This window comes from Lactuca serriola, chromosome 8 (assembly GCF_051521515.1).
Source record: "Lactuca serriola cultivar US96UC23 chromosome 8, Lser_US96UC23_V15, whole genome shotgun sequence".
In the NCBI taxonomy this organism is placed as follows: domain Eukaryota; kingdom Viridiplantae; phylum Streptophyta; class Magnoliopsida; order Asterales; family Asteraceae; genus Lactuca; species Lactuca serriola.
The window spans coordinates 251,444,791-251,456,281 of record NC_136415.1 but is presented as its reverse complement, the minus strand read 5'-3'; the positions used below and the strand labels follow the sequence as shown (position 1 = coordinate 251,456,281).

The window sequence follows — 11,491 nt, the reverse complement described above, 5'->3', positions numbered from 1 at the left end:
CTAGGGATTTGTGATTGGTGCGATCGCACGAGGCCTTTGAATTTAGGGACAATATATAGTAACGGAGTTGGTATTTCATAAAATACATTTTTATGTGTGATTATTAAAAAAAATTATCAGTTAGGTATATAACTAATGTAACGTTTGGTTGTAATCTTGAAGTAATTTAATTGTGAAAAAAATAACAAAAATCAAAAAAAATCAAAAACTTATTATAAATTCTATAACTTATCAATAATTTAAGGAAAATATCTATATATAAAAACTACATATATGTTTCTAATATAAGTTCAAGCAAACGTATAGTTTTTATAAAACTCACCAAAAGATCAAACCCTAACAAACCTAATAACGATGTCATTAGAGTTGTTGGTAGTCGACTTGTCCTCCTTTAAGTCCTCTAACTGAGTCCCTAAGTGCACGTTAGTATCTCTTATCTCTTTAAATTTCCTAAATCCCAATCGTGCTTAACTTCTTTCTCTCCCAGGCTAAATGCTCCTGTTTATTTGAATGATTTATTTATGAACTCAAAATGAAGTAGAGAAAGTAAAAAATAAATAAATAAATAATGTTCTTGGTTTGTCTTTTTGTATACTATAATGTCTTGTGAATTGTGTTTATCACTTTATCACTATGTTTTATAATTTTAGATTTTTAATATTTTGGTATATAGGGTCATATAGTATATTGTCTTGTGCATTGTGTTTATCACTCTATAACTATGCATTATAACTTTAACTTTTCAATGTTTGGTATAGAAGTGTAGTGCATTGACATATTTTAGGGTGGGGGTGACGGAAGGTGACAATGGGCTTCCCATTTTTTGACTTCTAATATTAATATAATATAATATAATACTAAGAAATATTAGAAAACAAGAATTTTGTTTATTGATCTAACTGTTTTAAACATTTACTTTTTGATAAATATTACAAATATATATTATTAAGTTATTATTAATATTGATTTTTTTTGTTAGAAAAAAGATGTCTCTAATTAGAAAATTTGAACCGAGTTGTTCTAAACGTAATAGAAAACAAAAATAATAACAATTCATTCGTAGTAATAGATGATCTATCAATCATTCCATCGTCAAACAAGTGCCAAAATACCATCGTAATGAATAATCAGCTGTGGAAGAACATAGAAAAGAAGTTGAATTGTGTTTGCCAAAAAACGAGGATGAAATTCAAGAAGTTGTGGAAAAACCTAAATAATAAGTTCATGATGTTGTGGAAGAACCTAAAAAACTGTAAGTGCCGGAAGATATGTATTCTGTAGATGAAGACATTGTTATTCACTGAATATTTATGATCCTAGAGTGAAGACATGATGTTGTGGTAATGAATTTACAAGATTTTTGTTAGCAACTTTGAGTTTTGAATTTAGTGGTAGCAAATTATCTTATAATATTTTACAAGAAAAAATGTATGGGACCTTACTTTGATTTTTCGCACAAGGCCTCTGACACGGGTATGCTTGTCACGTTGAGATAGACTACCGTTTCATACGAGAACCGGTTACTCGTGAATTTTTAATGCTATATTATATCTCCACCGATGTCCAGTTAGCAGATTTGTTCACAAAGAGCCTTTCTAAAGTCAGATTTAATGACTTATCGGTCAAGTTGCACCTTCCTTACGGACGTCTTACTTAGAGGGGGGGGGGGGGGGGGGGGGGGGTTATATATATTAACAAAATAACCAGTTTTATATATTTTCATCATGGTTGTTAGGCATCGTAATCAAGCATTTATGTCCTGTAATGCATAATCTTTGCGTTATAACTAGTGTATTTTCTATTTTACCCTTGTAATTAGTTTATTGATTAGTTGGGGGGTTTTTTCTTGACCATTATCTTTGTTCTTCTCCACACGCTTTCTATACTCTTTTTTACTCCCCTATATAGTCGTCTTTCACATTTCAGTCAACGCGGAAAAAGGAGCTTTCTCAACCTTAATTCGAATCGCTATAATCTCACACATAATAGGAATTGCATAAATCCAACAAAGCTTACCAACCATTTTCGAGAACATATGTCCATGGAGTATCAACCCATTCTTATGTTAGTGTCTAGTACCATATTCTTCTTCTTCTTCTTCATGTCGGGTTCTGCTGCAGTAGATACAATATCTGCATATCAACCAATCAAAGATGGCAGCTCCATTGTTTCAGAGGGAGACACGTTTGAACTTGGATTTTTTAGCCCCGGCGAGTCCAAGAATCGGTACCTGGGAATATGGTACATGAAGATATCACCATTAACCGTTGTGTGGGTTGCTAACAGGGAGAAACCAATTATCGACACGTCAGGCATGTTTGAACTCACTAAAGAAGGAACCCTTCAGATTCTTAGTGGTGGTAATCCTATAATCTGGTCATCAGATTTGATAGTATCTACGAATAATATAAATCCAGTGGCACAACTTCTCGACAATGGAAATCTTGTGGTGTGGGAAAATAGCAGAAAAGAAAATCTAATCTGGCAAAGTTTTGACTTTCCTGGTAACACGTTGCTACCAGGGATGAAAATCGGGAAGGATTTGACAACAGGAAGAGAGAGCTACTTATCATCATGGAAAAGCCCTGATGATCCCTCTATTGGTCTGTATAAACTCTGGTTAGACCCGAATGGATATCCACAGTTATTTATGAAAAAAGGTCAAGTTGATCACGCCAGGGTTGGACCATGGAATGGTCTTTGGTTTCGTGGGCGTCCTTTTGAAAACACGGGTCCAATTTTCTTGATCGAGTTTACTGTTAACGAGAAGGAGATGTATTATAGATTTACACTCAAGACTTCTGTTTTTTTTAGAATGATTATTATGCATGATGGCATTATAATGCAGTCGAATTGGGTTGAGCGAACACAAGAATGGGCTGTGTATGGAAATATAGTTGTTGATACATGTAGTCTTTTTGGACGTTGTGGTCCTTATGGAATATGCACACTTGAAAATCCGATTTGTAGTTGCATTGAAGGTTTTGAACCAAGAGTCCTAAAAGGATGGAATCAAGGAGATATGTCTGATGGGTGTAAACGCAAGAAACCTTTGAATTGTGGGACCAAAGATGTCTTCCATAAAATTTCAGGAGTAAAATTTCCAGATACACGTCATTCATCGTACAATGTGAGCATGTCTCATGAAGAATGTGAGAAGGCATGCAGAAGGAATTGTTCTTGTACTGCTTATGCAGATTTAGATATCAGAAACGAGGGAAGTGGATGTTTGTTATGGTTTGATGACCTTATGGACATTCGAAAGTATGATGATCATCAGGAACTTTACATAAAAATGGCAACCTCTGACTTACAAGGTACAATCTTTATATAACAGTGAATCCTACTACATTCTAAACATATTGATAATACAAAGGATGAGGATTTAATTGAGCCACTATTTTAATTACACATCTTTTATAGGGCATCTTGAGTCTTGACACAAATAAAAATAAAAAATTATGTTGGTGTTCTACTTGTTTTAGTTTATTTGGTTTGATATGTAGTCATACTAATTATTTGTATTTATTAGAAAAAGGTAGATCCGCTTTTAACAAGAAGAAGGCAGTTGTCATTATAGCGCTTTCGGTTTCTTCAGCAGCAATGCTTGTGTCTGCAGTAGCATATGCTTGTAGAAAAAAAATGAAAAGGCCTCACAAGAAAGGACGAGGTAAACATAAACAAGTCAGTTCTTATGCTTCAAGAAATGAAACATTAACAAACATTATTTATGACTAAGTACAAGTTTGTATGAGTATGATTTTTGGCAGATGCATGTAATAATGACAAGTTGAAAGTGAACTTGTGTAGGGAACAGGTGGCAGACATTTGATAAGGATAAAGTTAAGATGGAAAACTTTGGTGAATTACCTTTTTTCAGCATGTATAGAATAGCAAAGGCTACTAATAACTTTAGTATTGACAATCAGATTGGAGAAGGTGGTTTTGGTCCAGTTTACAAGGTAACATATTAATGTTTTCTGAATAAAAGGCAGTACTTGAGGAATTTTTTAATCACAAGCTCCAATATATAAATATATCTTTTAATTAGGGTGTGTTGGAAGATGGAAAAGTAGTGGCTATAAAGCGGCTCTCAGAAACATCCCAACAAGGACACGAAGAGTTCCAGAATGAAGTCATTTGTATCGCCAAACTTCAACATCGGAATCTTGTGAAGCTTCTTGGATATTGCATTCATAGAAATGAAAAGATTCTAATTTATGAGTACATGGATAACAAAAGCTTGGACTCATTTCTATTTGGTTTGATCCTCTCTAATTTCTTACATTTACATATTTGTAGTCGACTTGCATTGACTAAGTAGTTCATATTGAGCAGATGAAACTAGAAGTTCAATGCTTGATTGGCCTCAACGCTTTAACATTATCCATGGTATGGCACGAGGTATTCTTTATTTACATCAAGATTCCCGTCTCCAAATCATCCATAGAGATCTCAAGGCAGGTAATATATTGTTAGACAACCAAATGAATCCAAAAATATCTGATTTTGGGCTTGCAAGAAAGTTTGTAGGAGAGGATGTCACGGCTAAGACAAAGAAGGTGGTTGGAACACAGTAAGAATCTATAAAATATTTTAACAATTCCTTCCGATGATAATATTAGATTTTCAAATAAAACAAACACCAAATCATAGCAAAGCCAATAATGTGTTTAATTATGAATTGGACTTGGGTGCAGTGGATACATTTCTCCAGAGTATGCAATACATGGGCGTTTCTCAATAAAATCGGATGTATTTAGCTTTGGTGTTCTTGTGCTAGAGATAGTAAGTGGGAAGAAAAACAGAGAATTCTCTCACGGGACTCATAGTGACAACCTTCTTGGACATGTAAGTTAATGTCATATTAACATCACCCTTTAGGCTTTGACATACTTATATGATCTATGATGGGTTTTGATCAGGCATGGAGACTCTATAAGAAAGGCAAGTCCATTGAACTCATGAGTGAGTCTTTACGTAACTCATGTGTCACCTCTGAAGTACAACGATCAATACATGTTGGATTATTGTGTGTACAACATCATGCGGAAGATAGGCCAACTATGCTATCAGTGGTTCTTATGCTGATTAGTGATGGTGTATTGCCTCCACCTAAACAACCAGCCTTTTTCACTGAAGAAAGTAACGATTTACTTAACTCTGTTTCATCATTGGATAATGAATACATGATAACACTATTGTATCCTAGATAAATGGCCATATGTTCTTCGGTTCAATAGCTTCAGTTGCCTTGTTCAACCTTTTTAGATGAGACATAACATCTTAATTTTGTGTCATCAACGCCAATCTCAATCTTAGTTCAGATGCATAACACTACACGCAATATAACAAAAAGTTTATATACAGTAAATAAAGTAAGACCAACGACTCATGTGAATAGAACAAAATTTTCAATTTTTTGTCCAAATCAAAAAGATTGTACAAATGCAACATTTTGTTCATCAAGGTGGCCAAGTGGTATGAAAAACTTTAAAATGAAGTTGACACAGGTTCAAATCCTACAGACATTCTTGTCTTTAAAAAAAATGTCATTTTTTTCATCAGGGATTATGTAATCCTGTATCAAGAGCATTATACACAGCCTCTAGTGATACACCTTCAACTATCAGAACCTTGTCCCTTGATTTTGAGCCAGCACCCAATGAAACTTGCCTCTTTTTTACCCCTATAACCTATATATAATATATACATGGAAATAAATAAATTTAGAAACTATAACTATAAATAAAATATTTAATGTAATATTGAGTTATTAACTTCATTCTATACAATCATTTAGAGAAAACTTATACAATATTAAGTATTGCAAATTTATAAACAGAATTACCGAGCTTATAAAATCAAGGAGTGCAGCATTGGCTTCACCATCCTTTGCAGGTGCATCAATTTGTACTCCTAAAGCATCATCATCAAAATCTAAATTTCCAATACATGCAACACAGATTAGTAGGCTGCAGCTTTTTAATAATTGGGTTGGGGAATTATACTTTGAAAAATCATTTAAAAGTAATGAAAGATGTGTAGTATGTTTTCATTTCTTGTATTAAACCTGAAATAGAAAAAACCTGTAATGGTGGCAACTTTAGAACCAGGTTTGGCATGTATGGTGATAGCTACAGACGAAGGGGGGATAAACCGCATACATCCAGGGAATTTGGTTGTAGAAGGTGGTGGAGGTGTTGACTCCGTTGACTTGGCTTTAGCTTTACCTTTTTTTGTTGGGGGCATTTTGGTGTTTCAAGAATCTGATAAATAAACACCAATCAATGTTTATCAATTTATTAACAACTTAATCATCTATACACACATTGGTATAATGCCAAATAGAACAGCAAGATCAAGACAAGCTACTGTAATAGCTAAAATTTCAAAACGACTGATCCTAAAGACTTGAAGGTAAGTAATGTTCTCATGATCTGACTGAAACGCTATGATTGATGTTATTCACAGCTCCACAAAAATGCTAATTGACTAATTATGCGAATAAAAATAGATTGGAGGCAGAGTAAAACCTAAATTTTGTTCAACTTCACGAATCCCCTATACAAACTGGTTCTATTAAAGAGAAATCACAGTAGAAATATTCAACTATCAACTTTATCGGAATCAATGGGACATCGTAATTAAACATGCAACACTTACCAGCTTGCAATACAGAAATTGAAATCGAGAGACGAACATAAAAATCCGTAAATCAGTGGATTCAAACACGAACAAACAAGTTGAGTATGTTTCAACTCTCAATCTATAGTGAAAATCCGACAAAAAGGGAAAACAATTGCTCACGGCCACTTTCGATTAGAGCTTGAAGGCTACAACAGAACAATTTTTTTGACAACCTAATTTATCACAGAAATCATGATCGCCTGGAGACGAAGGAATCCGATATGGGAACGAATCTCGGTAGTAAGGAATGAAATGGTTTATTTTCCCGACTATTCATTTCATTTTGTTTAAGGAAAATTTACAAATTTGGTTCTTTTTGTATGTCAATTATTATGGATTTCATCCCCAAAACTATTTTTTCACTTGATTGTTTCTATTATTATTATTATTATTATTATTATTATTATTATTAAATGGGGACATGGCTTAGGAATAGTAAATCGCGACATGGCTTAGGAATAGTGTTTAGTTTCCATCTACAACTATTTTGCTTTAATGACGACATTGAGCCGACTCCAATACGTGCTGTTTCAAGTCGTCGTTGTATGACATTGCCTCTATCATCTTCCAATCCTCTGCTATGCTTCCCATGTGTCCGATTTCCTTTTTCTTATACGATCCTCAAATTTGTGTTCTCCCCCATGTGTTTTTTTACTACTTCACTTATCGATCTTCTTCTTCCACATCATGCTTTCTTTCTTCATACCATCTAGGTTTTAGTTTGTAGTATACCGTCCTGGAATCCGCGTCTTGCCTTTTTCCTTGGTTTATGCATTTTTCATAGCTTGGTATGTGACCCGCCTTTCACTTATTACTGCTCCGATGACCATGTGTTAATTATCTCTAATGGACCATAACCCCCATCTACTTATTGATAAGCAATGATTCTTGAGATGCACAATCCGTTAGATTAAAAGAGAAGTCGACCTAATGAATATAAAGAGAAGTGCATTGAAACCCTTGAAACAAGTGAAATTAAGGAGCAGGTGTATGAAGAAACATAATTTAGTATAATTTTTACTTGATAGTGTAACATCCCGAAATATCAAGAGTGACTCGGCGAGTCCATGGATGGACTCGGCGAGTAGAGTCGCGACTGGGTCGCGTGTTAAGTAGCCGACTCGGCGAGTCGGTAAGGAGGACTCGGCGAGTAGGCGCTGAGTGGAGAAAACCCTAATTCCCGGGGTTGAGCCCTATATAAAGAACATAACAGCCCACTCTCAGCCTCTTTATTCATCTCCAAGTCCATAAACCCTTAGCCTTCGTGTGTGAGTGATCATATCTCAATTGGGAGCTTGAAGGAGATGATTATTGAAGGCTTGGAGCAAGGGGCTTTGCTTGGATTCGAATTACATTGCAGATTGGGCGTCTATTGGAGGTAATATCTCGTTCTTGGGCTATTGTTATGTTGTTTCTTCATTTTGGGGTTTGTGGGAACTTACCTATAGATGAAATTGGAAGTCTAGAGGTTAGATCTGAGGTTGCTACCTCAGATCTGGAATGGAGAAGAATCAGAGAGCATGAAAGTCCCTGTGCTGGAGTGTTTAGTGAAGCTTACATGTCCCAAACCCTAAACCAAAGTGCAAAAAGCCTAGATCTCGTTGGATTCACGTAAAGTTTGCCACTTTACGTGATGAAGGGGTTGTAGAAAGATAGATCTATGTTTTGGATCAATTGCATGGCTTGGAGTGCTTCTGTATAGATTCAGACCGGTGGTACTCGGCGAGTCACATTGGTGTACTCGACGAGTTGTTTGAAGATGAGCTGGGACTCGGTGAGTTGGAAGAACAACTCGGCGAGTTGGATGAAGATGGCCTGGAACTCGGCGAGTTGTATGAACAACTCGGCGAGTAGGTTGAAGATAGCCATAGACTCGGCGAGTCTGTTCTTGGACTCGGCGAGTCTTGTCGAAGAGTTCCGATATTCTCTGGTTGAGTCGAGAATCGGTGAGTCAAGGGATGACTCGGTGAGTTGTGTGCGAGAGGACTCAGAAGTTGTGGGACTCGGCGAGTCTCGGGGTGACTCGGCGAGTTAGGTCGCGGATTGAGTGAAGTTCTGAGTATGGGAACTCGGCGAGTCATCGGGTTGACTCGGCGAGTAGGGTCAGTCAGGGGTTGACTTTGACCTTGTCTTTGACCAAGGGTTGACCAGTGGTTTCCAGGGGTATTTTGGTAATTGTTGATTATTGTTTGAGTTCAGTGCATTGGTGGCTGTCCAGAGGTGGAGATCGTATCAGTGATCGGAGCAGCTTGAGTTATCTGTTCAGTCGGCAGTTTCGAGGTGAGTTATTCTCACTATATCGACAGGGTCTACGGCACCAAGGCCGACCCTTTATCGGATGGAAATCCGGGTAGTGTTTGTTGTTATGATATTGCGGAATATGGGCCGGAAGGCATTACGTTATGGGCCGGAAGGCATTATATGTTGTGGGCCGGAAGGCATTACATGTAGTGGGCCGGAAGGCATTGCGATGTGGACCGGAAGGTCATGGTCTGGAAAGGCGTATGTGTGTAATTGGTATGTTGACTGATTTGTAGGGCAATGTTATGCTAGTGACCGGTAGGCCGGTATCTTGGTTAGGGTAATAGTATGTTATGTGATCTGTTGATGATTATATGTTATGTGCACAGTTGCTTGGTCTGGGGTTTGACCAGATATGTATGGCTGTTCGATGATTTGTTATGTTATGTGGGCATTTTATGTTATGGGCCGGAAGGCGATGTGTTATGGGCCGGAAGGCAATATGTTATGGGCCGGAAGGCGATATGTTTTGGACCGGAAGGTCGTGGCCTGGAAGGGCGTATTTGTGGTTGGTATTTTTAGGGGTATCTCACTAAGCTTTCGGGCTTACAGTTGTAGTTTTATGTTTTCAGGTTCTCAGGAGTCTGCGGCAAGGCAAAGGCGTGATCGTACCGTTCCCCGCGTTGGTGTTTTATGATTTGAACTTGGGAAAAATACTCTTTTAAATAATGTATTAAAAACCTTTTTGTAACAACGTTATTAAAATGGGTGGTTTTTGAAAAGTTTTAATTGTTTTGAAATTTTGGTCGTTACAAGTTGGTATCAGAGCCTTGGTTTGAGTGAATTGGAGGAACACTCGTGTAACTCCAGTCTCAAATCGAGGAAGGTTTTAAAAGAGAAATTAAAATGGTTTTCAAATTAAGTAAGAGGGGGACGCGGAGGTACGATCAGCCGGAGCCAGTAAGTAACCCCAAATTTACCATTCATGACACTTGTTTTATTGAGCTTTGATAGCACAACATGCTAGAGTTAGGCTAGGGATCTTCAGGATTTCATGATAATGTTGCCTGATTTGTGATGCCTGTAGCCTAGGGTCCCTTATGGGAGATTCTCAGTGTTCCTCTAGTGGTGAGGGTTGATAGTTGTTATGCATGTTCTCTAGGGTATTGTGGTAGTACTTCATACAAATATGGGTAGGTGTGGAAGGTAGTATGGGCCCGTACTACTGAAAGCACAGGACCCATAAGCGTATCAGGGAAACCATGATCTCTAGGGTTGGGTTGAGAGAGTTGGATCCCAGGTTTGTGGGATGATTCTGAGATTTGGTATGGTGTTTTCCAGTATGGAGATTCCGAGGCATGATGAGAGTGGATCCGAATCAGGATCGGGAGCTGGAGAGAGAGTTTCGGGTGGATCGGTGCCGTCTGAGGTTATCGATCAGATGAGCACGAGTGAGTTGGATGCAAGGATTCGCGAGATCCTGCATGATGAGGTTGCTGCATTGTTCCGGGCTGAGTTGTCGGAACTGTTTGGGTCGATCAAGACCGTCATGGTTGAGTATTTTGATGAGCCTATGCGGCTCTTGCGGAGACGGCTGCCGCGGCAGCTACAGTGGCTGTAGCAACGGCAGGGGGAGGAGCTGATAGGGATTGTCAGTATCGGGACTTCGATAATACAGAGCCTCCCACCTTCGATGGGGTTCAGGACCCGATGGTTACTATGAGGTGGTTATCGGACATGGAGGGGTGTTTCTTCACGTGTTCATGCCCTGCTGATCGGAGGGTGAGGTGTGCTCTGAACCTGTTGAGGCTCGGGGCGAAGGATTGGTGGAGATTGACCACGGGGTCATACTCGGATGCGCAGAGGGATGCGGTTTCATGGGATCAGTTCAGAGAGATGTTCAGCACTCGCTATGTTCCGCAGGATGAGAGGGAGAGATTGGCTCAGGAGTTTCTTGAGCTGAAGCAGGATTCAGAGTCGGTGACTGAGATCACCAGGATGTTCACTGAGAGGGCGATGTTTTGCCCTGAGTTCGCTTCGGAGCAGGCCCAGATGTCCCGATATCTGAGTATGCTCAAGGGGGATATCAGATAGTTCGTGTCTGCGCAGAGGTGCGAGACCTTGTTGGAGTTGCAGGAGGCCGCCAGGCGGTGTGATTTTGAGGATGAGTTGCAGTTGCGTGAGCTGAGGCAGGCTCCGATGCAGTCGCAGCCGGCGCCGAAACGGTCCAGGACCGTTGATGTTAGTGTGGGGGATCGGAGCGGCCACACTTGTGGGAAGTGTGGGAGGGGTCACACCGGAGTTTGTTGGTCCGGTGGTGCATGCCGCAAGTGCGGAAAGGAGGGGCACTATGCGCGGGATTGTCGGCAGTCAGTGCCGATTCGGGATTTGAGGATTTGTTATCATTGTCGTCAGGATGGACATTTGAGGGTCAAATGTCCACAGCTTTCTACAGGACCGGTGCAGGCTCTAGCACCGGTCACCTTGAGGATTTCAGGTGGAGGTCAGGGTGGAGCGGAGCCCCTAGGGGCTCAGGGTCGCGCTTATCAGCTTGCGGCAG

At 39.1% G+C, this 11,491-nt stretch overlaps 2 protein-coding genes across 3 annotated transcripts; one reads left to right on the top strand and one right to left on the bottom strand.

The window, feature by feature from the left end:
* Positions 1-1,931: 1,931 nt before the first annotated feature.
* On the top strand, positions 1,932-5,245 carry LOC145065758 (G-type lectin S-receptor-like serine/threonine-protein kinase At4g27290). Its single transcript, XM_079012826.1, has 7 exons — positions 1,932-3,317; positions 3,533-3,670; positions 3,811-3,962; positions 4,052-4,262; positions 4,339-4,576; positions 4,701-4,851; positions 4,926-5,245. The coding sequence occupies exons 1-7, from the start codon at positions 2,036-2,038 to the stop codon at positions 5,214-5,216; spliced, it is 2,463 nt and encodes an 820-aa protein (XP_078868952.1). The 5' UTR covers positions 1,932-2,035; the 3' UTR covers positions 5,217-5,245.
* Positions 5,246-5,397: 152 nt separating this feature from the next.
* On the bottom strand, positions 5,398-6,971 carry LOC145065759 (uncharacterized). Of its 2 annotated transcripts, none has more exons than XM_079012828.1 (4): positions 6,811-6,971; positions 6,090-6,269; positions 5,852-5,940; positions 5,398-5,696 (listed from the first exon to the last, which is right to left on the bottom strand). In XM_079012828.1, the coding sequence occupies exons 2-4, from the start codon at positions 6,250-6,252 to the stop codon at positions 5,565-5,567; spliced, it is 384 nt and encodes a 127-aa protein (XP_078868954.1). In that variant the 5' UTR covers positions 6,253-6,269; positions 6,811-6,971; the 3' UTR covers positions 5,398-5,564. The 2 variants fall into 2 exon arrangements, with proteins under 2 accessions (XP_078868954.1, XP_078868953.1); XM_079012827.1 differs by having other exon boundaries at positions 6,667-6,970.
* Between the last annotated feature and the right edge of the window lie 4,520 nt (positions 6,972-11,491).